Here is an 18,086-nt window from a genome sequence, read left to right as displayed (position 1 = left end):
ACACACACACACACAGTGTAGCCCTGCCTGAATACCTGTGTATATACAGTAATACAGTAACTTGTGTTCCCACAAGGTCAAAACTGTCACATATTCCAGTCCCTAGGAAAATATAAAGACACACACACTCTCTCTCTCTCTCTCTCACACACACACACACACACACATACAGAAAGAGAGAGAGAGCGTGACGGAACAGTCCACTTTCTCAGGCGGGGAAGGCTGTAACATCTGGAGAGCACCGCTGTCCGGGCCAGACCGCTTGTAGTTTGTACACTGCGGACACACTGTAGCGAGTTGCAGCAGCATGTAGGAAAGATCAAAGCGAAAACGCTGCTGTCATTCCGTTCGAAAACTCGAGCGTTCTGCCGGCGAGACCATTCTGTCTTTTCTATTTATAGCCTTGGCGGTTGCGATGTGAAGATTTGTTGCAGAGTAATTTGACGAGAGCGGAAGAAGCAGAAGAACGAGAAGAAGAAGAAGAAGAAGAAACAGACAGCCCTGTGTGCTCTTAACGGTGAAGGGGAACCTGTTGAATAAACAACCTCTACACTAAGATTAAGGGCATGTGGGCAAGGGATTGGGACACAGCCCTTCTCAACCAGGCAGCTGGAAGATCTCTGGTAAGTCCCCTATAGGAGAAAAGCCTGATCATGTAGACTTGGTGATTTACAGGACTACTGGGGATACACAGAGGGAGTGTGTGTGTGTGTGTGTGTGTGTGTAAGAGAGATCAGCTTGAAACTTGAGGGAGTGTCTGTTTCCGGCTCTCTACTCGAAGGCATGCAGCTGTCAGATTTGAAATAAATAAATAAATGAACCCTAAAAATGTAAGATAAACAGCACAGCAACACACACACACACACACACACACACACGCAGACATTCTCCAACATGCAGGCTTGCTGTCGTTCATGGAAACCCAGGCACATTTAGTTAAGCTTTATGTATTTACTTTACGTCTTTTTTAAGTTTACACCAGCTGAAAGAATCTTGATTATACACACATCCAGTCTTTCTAATCTTGTCGCAGGTTACGAACACCAAAAGTCTAAATTTTAAACAAATGCCATCTGAAATTGCTACACATTGCTGCATGTTTGTGCACCATCCAGCAAATGGATTCAAAACATCCCAATTTTAAGAGTCACAATCTGGCAACCCAGACTGTATGGAAACTTTTGAGAAAGCACCCGGGCTGCGTGTTATTTTTCTCCATTTTGGGTGAAACCACAACAAGTAGAACAGAAAATAAGAAAATGACAAAGAAGACAGACGTTGAATCTTCGGCGGGGGAATCCAACAAAGCGTTCAGTTCTTAAAATTCCATATCCAGAATGCTTTTGAGATGCAATCATGTTGTACAAAAGATGTATTGTTGTCAAGTTTGATGATCACACAGTGAAGTGACACACATCAGCTAGTTGCTTAATGAAGTGATTGTATCCCATTATTCCCTAATCAGAATGAAGGATGTTTAAACGATGTGTAAATTGTTAAAAAGTAAATTTAACAACAAAAAACAAATTCACCCTAAACGAGATGTATATCAATATATGTAACCCATATGCTATCTTGACGATCTAAATGACGATCACCAAGGGGCGTTAAAGTCAAACTGGGACGTTTGATTGTGCAGAACAACAGAACACAGCTATCAGAGTTAAAAACTACCTTTATTTCTCTATGTAATTCCTTGCTACACTAATGCACTTATCCCAGCGTTTTACTAGTGCTTCTTTTGTTAATACCGTGCATTGCATGATTGGACTTCATGCTTCGTGTCTGAAAGGCTGGCCTCCCAGGAACTCCTTTAATTGCCCAAACATGTGGAAAAGGCTTGGAGCTTGGCATGACAGTACTGGGGATGTGGCAATAACTACCAGACGAGCTTCTGTAATGTGGAAAGTGGTGTTGGTAAAAGACAGACAAACAGATACACCTCTACTGCACATTGGTGACAAGTTGGTAAAAGTTTGCAGTGAACTTTCCACATTAGACATCGTCATTTACAGACGTACGCCTTCTTTAAAACCTTTACACTATTTAAATGTTTAACTGCAATGTTTAAGATGTGTAAGGATCAGACATTCCACTTGCTGACTGTTGACAGGAATGACTGCAGTGGGCTTTAGGCCACCTTGGCTGGGATCGTCATGTATGGATGTTATTGCATTATTCAGATGTTTAACTGTGGCTAAGACCCTGTCACCATACTGTGCTTGAAGTTTTCTTTAAATATCAATCTGTTTTATGGCTTCAAGTCCTGGTTTACTGGATACTGGCACAAGCATTAATCCATCTATATGTAAAGATAAATAAGAAATTGGCGAGAGACATAATGTTGTTCTGAACAATCAAAAGTCCTGGTTTGACTTGAACGCCCCATGTGTGTCCATGGGTAAGATCAGAAAATATTTTGGCCCCGTCTGATAAAGTTACCATTATCTTATTTCATAAAGAACGAGGTCGATGTGATGCTGATCTTTTTGTTGCAATCCAGCCTTTGCACAAATTGGCAGCGTTGGCAAAACATTCATGCGTTGCGTCTCAACAATATCACTTACTGTTCAGCCTGTTTATTGTTAATCCATTGTTTTTGGAGTATGAATGCAGTTGCTGATTTAAGAGAGTTAACATCTAAACAACCTGCAAATAGTAGATTGTATCAGTTAATCACCGGGGAAATTTAAAAGGAAATAAATAACATGGCTAGACTGTGTTGATGATTTAAATTATCACACAGAGGGGGCACTGTTTTTCAATGCTGATAGTTTCCTGGAATAGGCTCCTGGTCCCCTTGACACTACACCGGATAAGCAGTATAGATGATGAATAGATTATACTTTAAATATAAGGATCTCTCACTCCCTCGCTCATCGTCTTTCCCGCTTTATCCTGTATACAGATTCACTGGGGCCTGAAGCTCATCCTAGATGACTTGGGAAATGAGACAGGGTATACCACGCCCACCTACACGCACCCACATGCCTATTCATATTGTATGGTCAATTTGGAAACACCAATTAGCCTAATCTGCATGTCTTTGGACTGTGGGAGGAATCCGGAGAATCCAGAGGAATCCCACTAAGTACAACAACAACATGCACACAGACTGGACTCAGGAATTGAACCCAGACCCTGGGGGCGCACAGCGACAGTGCTAACCACTGTGCAGCCTAAACATAAGGGTGACTAAAAAAAGTGGATGATTATCTTGAGGGGCTTCCCAGGTAGGGCAATAAAAAAGTATTCATCCTGAATCCCAAGAGCCCTACAACATAGGAGGTAATGGAATCAAAATTAACTGTGCCCTTTGAGTGTGAGGAATGTCACACTCTTTATCCCCTCTCAATCTTAGCTGTACTGTGACTCATGGGCATCTGTGCACTTTTCTCAGAACGTGTTATGCTGCCCTGTGATGCAGCAGATACGGCTGTCTGACTTCACATGCCCTAGGCCATGTCCACACGTAGCCGGGTATTTTTAAAAACTGAGATTTTTATCTGCGGTTTTGGCCTTTCGTCCACATGCAAACACAGTTTTGCTTGTTGAAAACGGAGCTTTTGGAAAACTCCGTCCAAAGTGAAGACTTTCTAAAACTCCGTTTTCAGCGGTGGTGTATGAACAGGGGAAACGCGGAGTTGCTCACACATTACGTTAATGAACAGAGGTGCCTAAACGTACTATGAAGCTCACTACTGCACTACTGCATACAAAGCTCTGAAGACACATACAGTACCCAGAAGACAGCGACAACGGTTTTGGATGAGACCTGTCGGACTGCTACATAACGCAACCGGTAATGTGGTTATGTGATTCGGGACGCTCCTGACAGCACTTAACAGGGTGTTTTGCGTTTTCATGTGGACAAAGATGTTTTTAAAGCATAGGTAGAAAAAGCACATGTTAGCCTTCACTCCTCCTGGTAGGTAGCTACTGTATATAGTATGGGAGAGGTGGGAGATGGCAGATGGCAAAAAGAAAATGAAAAAAAAAAAACAGTGTTGTTGCTTTTTAGTCAAACCTATTTGGGTACAAGTGCTGGAAAGTCATTCCTAATTTCAAAAAGCTCCAAGTGTTCTTTTGTCAAACTGCCTCCAGCTCACCAAAGCAAAATTTAAAATCAGAGTTAAAAATACCAACAACAATAACTATAGTGTTAGTGGTTAGCACTGTCCAGGGTTAAGGGTTCGAGTTCCGGTTCGAGTTTCACTTAGGGTCTGGGCGCGTGAAGTTTGCATATACTTGCCGTGCTTGATGGGTTACCTTGAGTTACTCTGGCTTCCTACTGAAGTCCGAAATCAAGCAAAGTAGGGTGGCAAATTGCTGTAGTTCATGAGTGAGTGTGTACATGCTTATGCCCTGCAATCGATTTGCACCCCATCTGTGTTGTACCCCACCTAGTGCCCCTAAGTCCCCTGGGTTAGACTCCAGGTCTACTACGATGCTGTGCAGGGTAAATGGTATAGAGAATGAGTGAGTGTGTAAGTGTTCATCTTTTCTAAAAGTAGATATGTCAAAGTATATTATTGGCAGACAAACTCATTTTTCTTCAGAATTAAGCCACAATGACATCCGTTGTGTGTTTTTTTTTTTTTTGTGACTGACACATATAAATGCAATACTGTAAATTCTGGCCTTACTCTACAATTTCCTAATAAACCTATCAGGACATCTACATGAGATCTTGATTTAACTTTGGTTCAGCTCAGAAGCCATAGTTCTTATAGCTAGGTGTCAGTTCATCCAGGGCCTTGTCCTGGGTGCCTGTGAGAGTAAGACGTCTTTCCCATTCCCTTGCGAAGTAAGGTGACCGTGGAGTGGAATTAGGAAGGAAGGAAACACAGTGTTTCCTTACATTGTGCGGCGCGGGAAGGGCCGGCCGTCGCTGGCTGACAGCCGTTTCCTCCCGGTGCGGTCCACATTCACACCCGGGGGTGGAGACCGTTCTCGCGGCCCAGCTGGTGTCAAGATTGTGTCAGTGGGTCAGCGATCACTTCAGCATTCAGGTTGAGTCTTTTTTAGGTGTGCTGTACATGCTGGAGGTTTTTTGAGCCTGAATGCTCGAACCTGTAGGATTAAAACTGCTCTAATGTGTGTTTGCTAACTTGTGGAATTAGTAAGTATACCATATTCAATTGTTGCGTTTTGATACATATTGAAAATAGAAGTGTTAACAGTGTGAGAACAATGTGCGTCAGTGTATTGCTAGATGAAGGGTTTCATTTTGAAGTATACTTCTGATAATCATTAACAGGACGTTGTTGGTGGTATAATGTTGGCAATGAAACATTACACCACATGGTCAGATCATAATGTTTTCCAGGGAGACATCAGAAACCTTTTGGATCCATCAGTTTGTTTCTCGAGAAAACATTTTCGCCTTTCTGTCTGTCATTAAAAGCTTATTTCAACCATAACTATGTAGTGGGAAGTTTGTATGATTTCTTCATTCCAGCTATGGAAAATCCCAGTTAAAATGACAGAGAGGAGAAGAGATCCGAGCTATTATTGCCATCAGGGGAGTCAGACTTGAAGAACTACTACTGCACAGCTGCTCCTGATCCCATTTTCACATCTGTAATTCTTTAGCTGCTTTGAATCGGTTGTGCTGACTGAAAATGTCCAGCTAGAAGACAGAAAGCAGTAGGGTATGCATATGTAATGCAATTCAGTATTTTTTAAATATATTTTTTTAATAGCTTGCATTTTGTAAGCTTTTCTCACAACTATCACTTTTTTGTTATATGTTGGTATCAGTGACACAAAAGGAAGCCCATGCTGAGTACAAAAACAACAAACTTGCATCAGAACGCTTCTCAAGAAGTGTACAAACTTTCTCTGTAGCACCCTGCCGAGAGAAGGCGACTTTAAACCAAACCACAGTCCGTGGGACTACAAAGCCACAATTGTTTTAGCTGCTTTTTTTTTCAAATCGAAAGCTTTTTTAAACCTTAAATGTGTCTTTAAGTGTGAGGACAGTTCTCACACCTCCTTCCACCAACTCTCTTAGTGATGCTTTCTCCTTTATTGTCTCTCAGGTCTAGCTGTTGCTATGGCAACGAGTGCTGTGCCTAGCGACAACCTCCCCACCTATAAGCTGGTGGTGGTGGGTGACGGTGGTGTGGGAAAGAGCGCCCTCACCATCCAGTTCTTCCAGAAAATCTTTGTGCCAGACTACGACCCGACCATTGAGGACTCCTACCTGAAGCACACCGAGATTGATGGCCAGTGGGCAATTCTGGATGGTAAGATTACCAGCAAGTTAATTTGAATTATAGTCCCTGATTTGAATAAACATATTGCATTTCAATGCACATGCATTTGTAGCTATTTCACGGCTAAAGTAAGTCTAGTGAATTAATATATAAATATCAGCCATCTGTTACTCTTTTCTTCTTCAGTTATATTCGCCTGAGCCTACACACTGATAGAAAAGATCCCAAAGTGCCCTGGTGTTATTAATTTACTTTCTACACTGGCATATAATCAATACCTATTCATCGTGCAAAATAGTTTTCATATAGTAACTATTCCTACACATTTACATATGTGTTGGTGTAAACTGGTTGAATGCTTATTTTGCATTCTCACCTTTAAATTCAAATGCATGCAATACATTTCAAATGTTTACCATAAAGGACAACATGTTGCAGTGGCATCGGTTAAACACTTCTTTGAAGGTTTTTTGAAAGGTCCTTTGTTTACTTGAGCATTGAACTTGGAGCGTTTATTAAAGAGAAACTATTTTTAAAAATAACAGTCTGCATAGAGCTTTAAGGCTTTTCTGTAGGATTTAAACAGAAAAAGTTTTACTTCAGTATACTGTATACGTGAAAGTAACTAAATGCGGCCCCTATGAGTGTATCTTTCAAAGATAGATGCTAAGTGCTCATGGCTGGATGATTATTCATCTTAAAAACCCCAGAACTTCCCGAAAGCACCTGCACCTTTAACTTCTTTTCACACTTACATGTGATACATATTTTAATTATGCCACTTGTAGTTTATTTTTTAGTGGGCATCAAGTGATGGTTACTGGTGTCTTTTTTTTTAAATCAGCTCTAATGAGAAAAAAGTTGTGACCAAACTCTAGCTTACAACAAACAACAGCACACAATTTATTTGTTTAAAGGTATAACGACTTCTTGAAATTGTATCCATACAGCAAACAATCAAAAAAAGGGTTAAAACATACTTCAAACAGAACAAAAATACTTAATATGTGTTTCATGGCAAGTTTTGTATTAGCATTGTTAGCAGGGCAGGTTAATCATGCTAGCTACAAACCCTTACCAGAGGCACACATCTATCTATCTATCATGTTACACCCATAACCTACCTGATTTATTTGTCTTTCAAACCAAATTACAATAAATTATAAATGAAAAGTGTAAAATTGTGTTGTTTAGCAATTATGTGCCAAGCTTCATATTAGCTTTGTTAGCAGTACAAGCTAACCGTACTAGCCAAATACTGTACACTCACCAGAGGAATTGTTATTAAACATCTTTTATAACAATATTGTATTAGAATAAATACACACACACACACACACACACACACACACACACACACACACACACACATCTATGTTATCTATGCCCTTTTTTAAAACCTAAACTGAATTATGGCAGTATATGTAGTAATACAGTATGTTTTCTCTAATTATTCGCACCATAGCTGATGCTATTGTGTGATTATTAGAAGGCATATATATTTTTCAGGTGAAAATGTGTACATGTGCATATATAGACAATATATGTGTGTATTTCTTATTAGTTCTGGACACAGCAGGGCAGGAGGAGTTTAGTGCCATGCGTGAGCAGTATATGAGGACTGGAGACGGCTTCCTCATTGTGTTTTCCGTCACAGACAAAGCCAGCTTCGAGCACGTCGACCGATTTCACCAGCTCATCCTCAGGGTGAAGGATCGGTGAGCTCGCTGCTTATCTCTTCCCTGCTGAGACCTTTAGAAACCTGAAAGTAAAGCATCTCGCAGTTTATGGCTTTAAATTCATGTCGGTACCAGTGTGTTGTTAAAGCTTTTGTCATATTTCTCATCCTCATCACAGAGAGTCCTTTCCCATGGTCCTTGTAGCTAATAAAGTGGACTTGGTTCATTTAAGGAAGGTGACGAATGAACAGGGCTGTGAGATGGCTGCCAAACACAATGTAGGTTTGATCATACATTTTCATGTCTTTTATATTTATCTGCCTTTTTATAGTTTATAGTTTCAGCATTAAATGACGTGCTAACCCTAACCCTAACCTCCCATTTATTTACTTTTAGTAACTGCTTTTGGGACAATTCTGCTGTTAGGGTGTTAATGCTAAACTTTTGTTTAATTGGTTAATGTTATTTATGTTTTAAATATTACTACTTAAGGGGACCTAATCTCAAATTATTTTTAAAACCCTAATTACAAACACGGTCAACTCTCTCCCCTCCCCACAGGAAATAAATGATATTTAATGTAAAAGCAAACATAAAGACGTAGGCCTCTTGGCTAATGCGTACTTTTGGCTCGATTTCCAAACCATCCACGTTGCAGTTCACTGAAGGATCTCCGAAAGGCTCTGGCGTTCTGTATAACACGCCTCCACCTCAGCTGCTACTGTTTCTGTCTTTAATTAGAAAATGATGAGCAAGCCCAAATAGAGTCTCAAGTCTTTGGCAAATACAGTATAAAACCGACACAAGAAAAGAGCTATCCGGAAAGCTTTTTTTTCCTCCTGAGACTGAAGACCAGTGGGATTGGCAGATACAAAGCTAAAGGATTATTTTAGTATGTGTTTGGTGAATTGCAGGCTCCTGTGTTGACTCACCCCTAAAAACAGGCTGTGATTAAGGCCCTGTTTGCCCACGTGATGAGCAAATCGAAGACGTTGCCATTATTTTTGTCTGCCTTATTTATAGATGGAGTGAGTCATCATGTAGGAGAATTACATCCACTCATTTTTTTTAACCTTTCATTCACAAAACAGATCACTTACATTGAGACCAGCGCTAAGGATCCGCCAATGAATGTGGACAAAGCCTTTCACGAGCTGGTCAGAGTAATCAGGTACGTGAAGGGTTTAAGATGTATACATGTACAATGCTCTTTCACAATTATTGACACCCCTAATAAATCCAACCTTTAATTGAAATAAATACTATTCAAGAATGACAAATTTCTCATCAAGAAAATGTTAGTTACAAAACAAACACATAGTCTCTATTAAACGTCTCAGATTCACTAAAAGAAATTATGCTCAAAGTTAATTTAGGACAAAAATAAAAAAATTTTTTTTTTAAATATTTTAAATTATCTAAATAAAAGTTTATGAAGCTTCTTACTCTTACTTTCAGCAAGGAGTAGGACTGCTCCTAGGGAAGAGTGTGACGTTACTGTTTACAACACTAAGAGCTGCAAAGTAGGCTGCAAATTGCAGTGGGTGTGTTAGTTTTGACAGATTTTTGTGTTTTAAACGGTGGAAAATCAAACATTTGAGATCAGTGGCAGTTTGTGAAAGCTTTATGCACATAAATGAAACTTATAGCTGTGTGACTCAGCTGCACAATGTTATCCTGCTCAGACTGCTCCAATCAAAATTCTTTCAAGCACCTCTAATTGAGCTGTGTGGTACTGTTAGAATCGGATCAAAAACGGTGGTAAATAGTAAAGAAATATATAAAGGAAAAATTCTGCCCTACTCTTTTCTCTAAAGTGAGTGGCAATTTGTGAAACCTTCTATGCCACCTGTCAGTTTGCTCCCTGTCGAGTGTTTATGAAATGATGAAGTGCTGCTTATAACAAAGTGTAAAAAAACAGTTGTGTAGACTTAAATGATTTTATATATTTGCTTTATGTATATGCTTGAGATGTTTGATTTATTATTTCTGACATTGTAGTCAGAATTTATCACTGTTTCAAAGCAGTATATTCACTGTTACTAAAAAAAAATTAAAGTATCAATCACCTGTGGAAACAGCATACATGACATTCATTAATAGAGCAGTTGCATACTGCAAACGATCTGTCACAAAAAGTATTCCTTTTTAGTTTAAATGTATCTTTAATGAGCTCCATGTCACACAATGTTACCACAACATCTCTCCTCCATGCATGTCTCTGCTTGAATGCCATTTTCTTGCAACTAGTTAGGATGCTTCTGGAGCACTCCTAAGTTTTATGGAGATAGGAATGATTTCCTATTTTAAGAAATGTAGATAAATTGCTTTTAGTCCTACTCCTAAAAGTAAGACCAAAATTGTGTCACTCTGAGAATTTTTGCCCACCTATAAGCGATTTCCTACTCTGAGACGTTTAGTAAATATGGGCCCTGATCTATTCCAGCTCTTAGTGCCCTCTCTTGTGCACCTTCCTCTTCTGCTCACCCCACATATTTTTAAAGCAGTTCAGGCCAGGGAAGAAGCTTGATTCTATACTCAGATAACCATGGTAATGTTGTTTTGGATGTTTACTGTTCTTTATTTTTGTTTCATCAGTCCAAGCATGCTTCTCCATTCCATTGTGATTTCTATTAAAATTTTTAGGGGTGTCAAAATTGTTAAAAATTATTACTTCTTATTTTTTACTAGTTAAAATTTTTTTTTTTTTATCAGTTGGACTTTACCTTGTCACTAATCTTTAAAAGGGGTACCAATAATTCTGGATGGCATTGTAAATAATAGTGTGATTAACATATTACTGCTGCAGATGCAGTGTGTGGTTTAATTAATATAGTTTATTATATTCTATATTAGTACTAAATCCTACAAGAGTGTAGTTTTGCATTATCTAACTATATGAACTATAGGACACATTTGGCAAATGTATATCAATATCTTTATTTATTGCAGCAATTTGGGATCTCATTGATTAACCTTATCACATACAGACCACAAACTAGCTTCAATAAAACATTAGAAACAAATGAAAATGGTATCTACAATACCATCTTTATATGTAAAGCTTTGCTCTTAAGTTTTAAAAAAAACTACCAGGAAGAATATGTATCCAGGGATAGAATATGTAGACTAAAAAAGTAAATATATATATATTTTACATTATGCACATATCACAAAATACACAAAAGCAAGACAATTTAAAAAGGAAAAAAAAAAAAACATGGCCATGATTTTACCAAGCACTCATCTGCTACACTTAGAGCTCACTTAAATCATTTCTGCTCAAAATGTTTACTTATACACTATATGTCCAAAAGTTTTTACTGACCCATCCAAATAATTAAATTCAGGAGTTTTATTCACTTCCATGGTTGCAGGTGTAAAAAGACAAGCTAAGCACCTAGGCATGAAAACCGCAAACATTTGTAAAAGAATAGGTCGCTCCAAGGAGCTCAGTGAATTCCAGCGTTGTACTGTGATAGGATGCCACCTGTGCCATAAGTGCAAGCAAGGAACTTACTTGCTACTAAACATTCCACATAGTGGTATTATAAGTGAAAGCAATTGGGAACAACAGAAACTCAGCCAAGAAGTGGCAGGCCACGTGAAATAATAGAGCGGAGTCAGTGGATGCTGACGCATTGTTCACAGAGTCCACCAACTTTCTGAGTCAACAGCTACAGACCCCCAAACTTTATGTGGCCTTTAGATTAGCTCATGAACAGTGTGTAGCGAGCTTCATGGAATGGGTTTCCATGGCTGAGCAGCTGCATCACAGCCTTACATCACCAAATGCAATGCAAAGCAACAGATGCAGTGGTGTAAAGCGTGGACCAACTGGACTCTAGAGCAGTGGAGATGTGTTCTCTGGAGTGACAAATCACCCTTCTTTGTCTGGCAATCCAATGGACGATTCTCGGTTTGGCGGTTGCCAGGAAAACAGTACTTGTCTGACTGAATTGTGCCAAGTGTAAAGTTTGGCTGAGGGAGAATTATAATGTGGAGTTGTTTTTCAGGAATTGGACTCGGCCCCTTAGTTCTAGCGAAAGGGACTCTTAATGCTTCAGCATACCAAGACATTTTGGACAATTTTATTCTCCCAACTTTGTGGAAAAAGTTGGTAGATGGCTCCTTCCTTTTCTAACATGACTGCGCACCAATGCAAAAAGCAAGGACCATAAAGACATGGATGACCGAGTTTGGTTTGGAAAAACCTGACTGGTCTGCAAAGAGTCCTGACCTCAACCCGATAGAACACCTTTGGGATGAATTAACATGGAGAATGTGAGTCAGACCTTCTCGTCCAGCATCAGTGTCTGACCTCACAAATGCGCTTCTGGAAGAATGGTCAAAAATTTCCATAAACACACTCCTAAACCTTGTGAAAAGCCTTCCCAGAAAACTTGAAGCTGTTATAGCCAAGGGTGGGCCAACATCATGTTATAAACCCTCTAGATTAAGAATTTAATGTTACTAAAGTTCATATGCATGTAAAGGCAGGCGAGCGAATACTTTTGGCTATATATATATATATAAAGTATATATATATATATATATATATATATATATATATATATATATATATATTCGTTGACTACATAGTGATCATACTTTTACTTAATTAATAGCAGTTTATGTATTAATATTGGCTCCAGTGTCATTTTATTTAATTAGAATTCCATAGATTTTATTGAGTGTATTTACAGCACAAGACACAGATTTCATCATCACATATTATGGTCAGGTTAAAAAGTCAGACAACGGTGCTGAATTTAATACTTCTCCTCTCTTGAACCAATAATCAGAGAAAAAAAAAATTAAATCTGAAAGCAGAATCCGAACTGAAAAACAACTGACCTACAGTACAGCTCTGTTTTTAAAGCCTCCCTACATACACAACTCCCATGAAACTTCTGAAAGGTTGTTAAACCTTTACTGTACAGCTAGAGCGTATGTGAATAATGTGTTTTAGTAAGAACTATACATAATTAATTTGGAACAAAGTATGCTGATTCATTTATAGTTTGTGCTTGTTTTCAATGACCAAATGATGACCGTATCAGTGCTAGTACTGATCAACTATTGTCATACTGTATAGTAAAATAAATAATCATAAACTTATTGTTGTAAAAACCCTTAATATTTATATTTACAGAATATAAACAAATTTTACTAGTTAATTCTAATGATAAGCAAAATATTTGGAAAATATTCTCTAATCGTGCATCATGGTTATAATGATTTGTGTAATGACTATGCCGAATATTTAACATGTAGGAATTTCCCCATTTCTGTATGCACAGTAAAATCCCCATTGCTAATCAAATATTTTCGAACAATTTTTAGTTTTGTGAGTCCACGACTGGACTCATGTGAACACTGCAGGGTGTTAATTCAACAGCGTTAGTTAATTTAACGCAGGGGAAATTCCTGTATAAGTGACGTTTGACCACAGTGTAGGAATATCTGACAAAACAGAAAAGGAACCTTATCTTACGGCAACCACCATCATTTCCTCATGCCCTTTCACCCCATTATCTCTTCAAGCGTCTTCTTATTTCCCTTTACTTTCTGACTTCCTGCTATCTCTTTCTCTTAGACAACAAGTACCAGAGAGGAATCTGAAGAAAAAGAAGAAGATGAAATGGCGAGGAGACAGAGCTGCCGCTTCTCCCAAACTCCGCTGCACTATATTGTGATCTCCTCTATACAGAACAGTTTCTCGTAGAGCTGTGATTGGCAGGGAAGCATGGAATATAAAACAGCCATGCCAAGGAGAAGCTGACAAGACGTCTTAAAAGGTTAACAAAGATGCAGCTGTTTTGCACACGTGCAGAGACGAGCAGTGAAGAGCTTAGTGGCGCACAGCTATTGAGTCCTTTTCTTCACTTGATTGTGACATGCGGAAAAGGGTGTTGGCTGCCTTCCAAGTGCTCAGTGGGAGTGGACAGTATTTTGCCTTATCGCTTTGCGTCTCTGTACTGATATGAAGTGTTAAGTTGTAGCTTGGCCAAAGAAAAGCCAGTCATTAGCACTGAAGATTGCTAATGCTGTATTGGGAATTTGGGATACCTCCTAAAACATGGCCTTTACTGTTAAGCACAAATGTACAGGTTGTGACTGAAAGGGACCTTTTTTGCACTTTGATATTTGATATTGCACAAATATCATATCATGTGGTCTGGTCTGGATAGAATTTCTGCCTTTGCTGAAGACTTGGGTTGTAAATGGCTAAAAGAATGGATTATATTGCACTTGTGTAGGCTGCTCATTCTGTTGTTGTTGCTGCTTTATTTTTGCATCAAGGATGCATTTCCTTTTATCGCATCTGCTTTTAGCCTCACTAACAACTGTCAAATTTTGCACCTAAACAATGGTGGAAATTCTGTCGTTTTCTATGTTTATTATCCAACCAGCTTATATGTTTTATTTTATTTTTTTTCTTGAAAAATGACCTCTTACCTTAGTGGGATAAATTTACTTTAGACCAAATTAGTCCAGAGCACGAAGGATGTATCCCTCCAGCTTAACTGAGAGATTAATGTTCTGTACCAATGACTTTGAAGGATGTCCATTCAAATCCTGCAACTGCCATAGAGCAACTGGATTTTTAAATGTTTTTATTTATTTTTATGATTATTTTTCTTTTTTGCTCTACGGAAGCCACTCATCAAAAGTGCTGTAATATGCTGCTGTAATATTCCCACACTACTTCTGAATTGGTGAACAAATAGGAGAATTACGCTCAAGACAAATCACCTCCACTATAGGTACCATATAAGTCTGAAAAGTGAAAATATATGGGATATTACATTGAAGATTTGTTGAATTTCCGCATTGTTATTAGTCTTCTCGTGGCTAAAAGGAGCAACATACAATTGAGCTTATCCAGGTCTGAGTGATGAGATCTCAGAAGGGAACCTCCCCAAGGACTTAGGCTTAGCATGCTCAGCACTATCAGAAGCTTCGGCAGCAGTGTTTAGAAAATATTACCACCTTTCAAGGGGTTTCTGAGATTCTTTGTTAATTAAGAGTCTCTAAAAAAAGGGTATACTTGGAACTCTGTTTACTCAACAGAGCTTCAATAAAGAATTAATCCTTAAGGGCTTTCCCAAAAGGACAAACCTGAGAAGATTTAGAAGTTCCAGATTGAACCAAGTTTTAAAGAGTCTTGTCTTTAATGTGTGGTGTGAGGAACCGATCCCTGAAGGGACCCAAATTGTGTTTACATGTAGTGTTTATAATGGGATAGTGAAGTGAAGATAAATATCACAGGTTAATGTGTGATGTAATTCCATATTTGTGGGCACACACACCTTGTACATTTTCATCATCGTGAATATGTGAAGTTGAAATTGTGACATTACTTGTAGTGTTAAAAGAACCGAGAATCTTCAGGTGTTGAAAGAAATTTGATTGCTCCCAGCTTTCGTGTAGTCATTTAATTTTGAACCATTCATCACATATCACATGTTTCTGTCATTATTCCATAACTAAGGCAATATAAATGAAGAACCTCCTTTTTTAAAGGGGGAACTGTCCTAATTACTCTGTGTAATGGGATTTATTACATGTAGTAAATGACAGATTTTTTTCTGCACATTTTTTTCTGGTCATCTCCACATTTTCCAATAAACTCTGGGGTCCCTTTTTAAATGTGTCTTTCATCACCTTTTACAGTATTAAAATAATAGTGTGACATAATAGTCACCATACACAACTTTGCCAAAAGAAATTCTGAGACGGTGCTATTGTGCATTGTTTGTTACATGTTAAATATGTACGCAATGTTTTAAGCAATTATGTTTTGGTACATCTGTATTGAGGGTGTATTAATTTCTATCAATTTTATTTTCCCATTCTTTTTTATTTATTTCACTTTCTGTTATTCCTAATAAAAACTCCAAATGATCAGCAAATTTGCTTGATTTATTAAGCTGCCAAAGTGGTTGCAATCTGAATGACTGTACACCAATCAGACATAACATTAAAACTATTAACAATATTGCAACCTAGGTTTTAGGTTCTCCTTGTGCCACTGTGCCGCTCAGTGTGTGGCTCCACAGGGCCTTTGGGTGATGTGCTATGGAGTCTTCCAAAACTTTGCAGACTCCTGACTATTACACACATACAGTATGTGTTTCTTTCCTAAACTGTATCACAACTGCATAAGATGTCTAGTAAGTGGCCCAAACATTGTTTCAGCATGACAATGCCAATTAAAATACCCACAAAACAAGCTAAATAAATACACAGTTTGCCAAAGTTGTAGTAGAAGAACTTGAGTGTCCTACACAGAACCCTGAACCCAAACCAGCTGAACACCTTTGGGATGAACTGGATAGCCGATCAAATTCCAGGCCTCCTCAGTACCTGACCTCACAAATGCTTTTGTGACTCAGTGACCAATTGTCTATACCCATGCTTTAAAATCTAGTGAAAAGAAGTTGCTAAATCTCGAACAGTGTGTTAAACAAGCTAGAATGGTTAAGAATTGTTTATATCTGGATTTGCTAGTAAATGTCCATCTTAGGCATGCTTCTATAGTTTGCATTCAGGGTAATTATCACATAAAATCATTTCAAAACACATTTGGGCATTAACTTTAGCAATAAAATTTTATTAAATTATTTTTTTATCTGATGGGTATGCACATGACAAACATTAACAAACCTCAAATGCATAAATCATGTATTGTTTAACTTTATAGGTTCTACAGATTGGTCTGGCTTGGCATGCTGTTACAGAAGCTGAGCTGCAAAATGGTTCTATTAACCACTAGATAGCAGCAGTGATTCACAATTTTTGACATTTACTGTATTCATCTTCACTTACTGCATTGCCCCATAAGAAATTTTACTATGGTATGTACTATAGTGTACTATGTTCACTGTAGTACATACCAAAATATACCACAGTGCTACTGTGGTACTTCGGACATTACCATGTGAGACACTATCGGACTTTATAAATTCATTGCACCTCTCTGGCTCACCTGTATACCGTATGCACTGTAGGTGTTAGGTGGGTAGTCAAGTTTGAGCCACCAGAGGGGGTAATTGAGCCACTGATCTGGATTTATATTTGATTTGAATATGCTTTAACTGTTAACTTAAACTGAGAGCGCACGTGTGTCAGTGATCTGCTGCTCTCTCTTTCTCTGCGAGCCGGCTGCTCGTGAAGACTGAAGACAGATCATTGTCCTGCTGCATACCCCATACCACTTGAGCTCGAGGTCTCGAACTGATGGCCAGGATTTTCTGGTAAGTGAAGAATTCATGGTTCCAGGTCCTGAAGTCATCCAGGTCCTGAAGCTACAAAGCAGGCCCAGACCATCATACTACCACTACCATGTTTAATTATTGTTATGATGTTCTTTTTATGAAATGTTGTGATAGTTTTAGGCCAGATGTAACTGGACACATATGTTCCAAAAAGTTAAACTTTTGTTTCATTCATCTACAGAATATATGTAAGCCCAAAGTCTTACTATAATAATAGCCCTTAATAACTGAAATCAACATTTAATTCAATTCAATTTTATTTTATTTGTATTGTGCTTTTAACAATGGTCATACTGAAACGGTACTAAAACTTGAGAATCTCGGGCGCGCATTTGTGTTTGTCAGTGGGGCACAGCTCCAGACACATGTGTTCCCAGTAGTGAAAAGGAAGTTGTGTTGTGCATTTGTTGTTGAAAATGGGTCTCTTAAGGGAGGAAAAAGTGTCCAGAAGTGGTCCCACACCTGTCCTAAGCTCCTGATCTAACACCACCTGATGCGTAACTGAGGGAGATGCTTAGTTTGTTAATAACACTAAAGTTGTATTTATAATGACATGTAAAATTTTATTTGTATAGGCTTTTATCAATGGTCATAGTCACAAAACATCTTTACAGAAGACATCTCTAGTTGTATCTTACACAAATCTGGTGTTAAAGAACCTGTAGCGTATGTGTATTAAACATGAATAGTTTTTTAATTAATTTGTTAATAAAACTAATGCTGTGTTTATAATGTCATTTAAAATTTCATTTGTATAGTGCTTTTAACAATGGTCAAAAAACAGCTTGTATAACCTGTATTAAATTTGTGAGAAAGTATGTATAAATCATAATTATCAGATTGTCCCTGATGAGCAAGCCAAGGGCGACGTTGTCAAGTAAAAACTCCCTGAGATGGCAATA

At 38.3% G+C, this 18,086-nt stretch overlaps 1 protein-coding gene across 2 annotated transcripts; it reads left to right on the top strand.

The window, feature by feature from the left end:
- Window positions 1–127: 127 nt before the first annotated feature.
- On the top strand, window positions 128–15,805 carry mrasa (muscle RAS oncogene homolog a). Of its 2 annotated transcripts, none has more exons than XM_053496503.1 (6): window positions 128–623; window positions 6,045–6,251; window positions 7,786–7,939; window positions 8,079–8,178; window positions 8,992–9,071; window positions 13,500–15,805. In XM_053496503.1, the coding sequence occupies exons 2-6, from the start codon at window positions 6,059–6,061 to the stop codon at window positions 13,597–13,599; spliced, it is 627 nt and encodes a 208-aa protein (XP_053352478.1). In that variant the 5' UTR covers window positions 128–623; window positions 6,045–6,058; the 3' UTR covers window positions 13,600–15,805. The 2 variants fall into 2 exon arrangements, with proteins under 2 accessions (XP_053352478.1, XP_053352479.1); XM_053496504.1 differs by lacking the exon at window positions 128–623 and adding an exon at window positions 4,995–5,122.
- Window positions 15,806–18,086: the final 2,281 nt, after the last annotated feature.

The sequence above is a fragment of the Clarias gariepinus genome, chromosome 5 (genome assembly GCF_024256425.1).
Source record: "Clarias gariepinus isolate MV-2021 ecotype Netherlands chromosome 5, CGAR_prim_01v2, whole genome shotgun sequence".
Lineage (NCBI taxonomy): Eukaryota > Metazoa > Chordata > Actinopteri > Siluriformes > Clariidae > Clarias > Clarias gariepinus.
The sequence above is the reverse complement of the archived record's forward strand: the minus strand, read 5'-3'. Positions and strand labels throughout refer to the sequence as shown.

What these genes read in the sequence shown, in the direction of transcription:
- mrasa (XM_053496503.1), top strand. Translation starts at nt 6,059, where the DNA reads ATGGCAACGAGTGCTGTGCCTAGCGACAACCTCCCCACCTATAAGCTG. An exon ending in CCAGTGGGCAATTCTGGATG is followed by an intron (nt 6,252 to 7,785) that starts GTAAGATTACCA and finishes ATTTCTTATTAG; the next exon opens with TTCTGGACACAGCAGGGCAG. An exon ending in GAGCTGGTCAGAGTAATCAG is followed by an intron (nt 9,072 to 13,499) that starts GTACGTGAAGGG and finishes TCTTTCTCTTAG; the next exon opens with ACAACAAGTACCAGAGAGGA.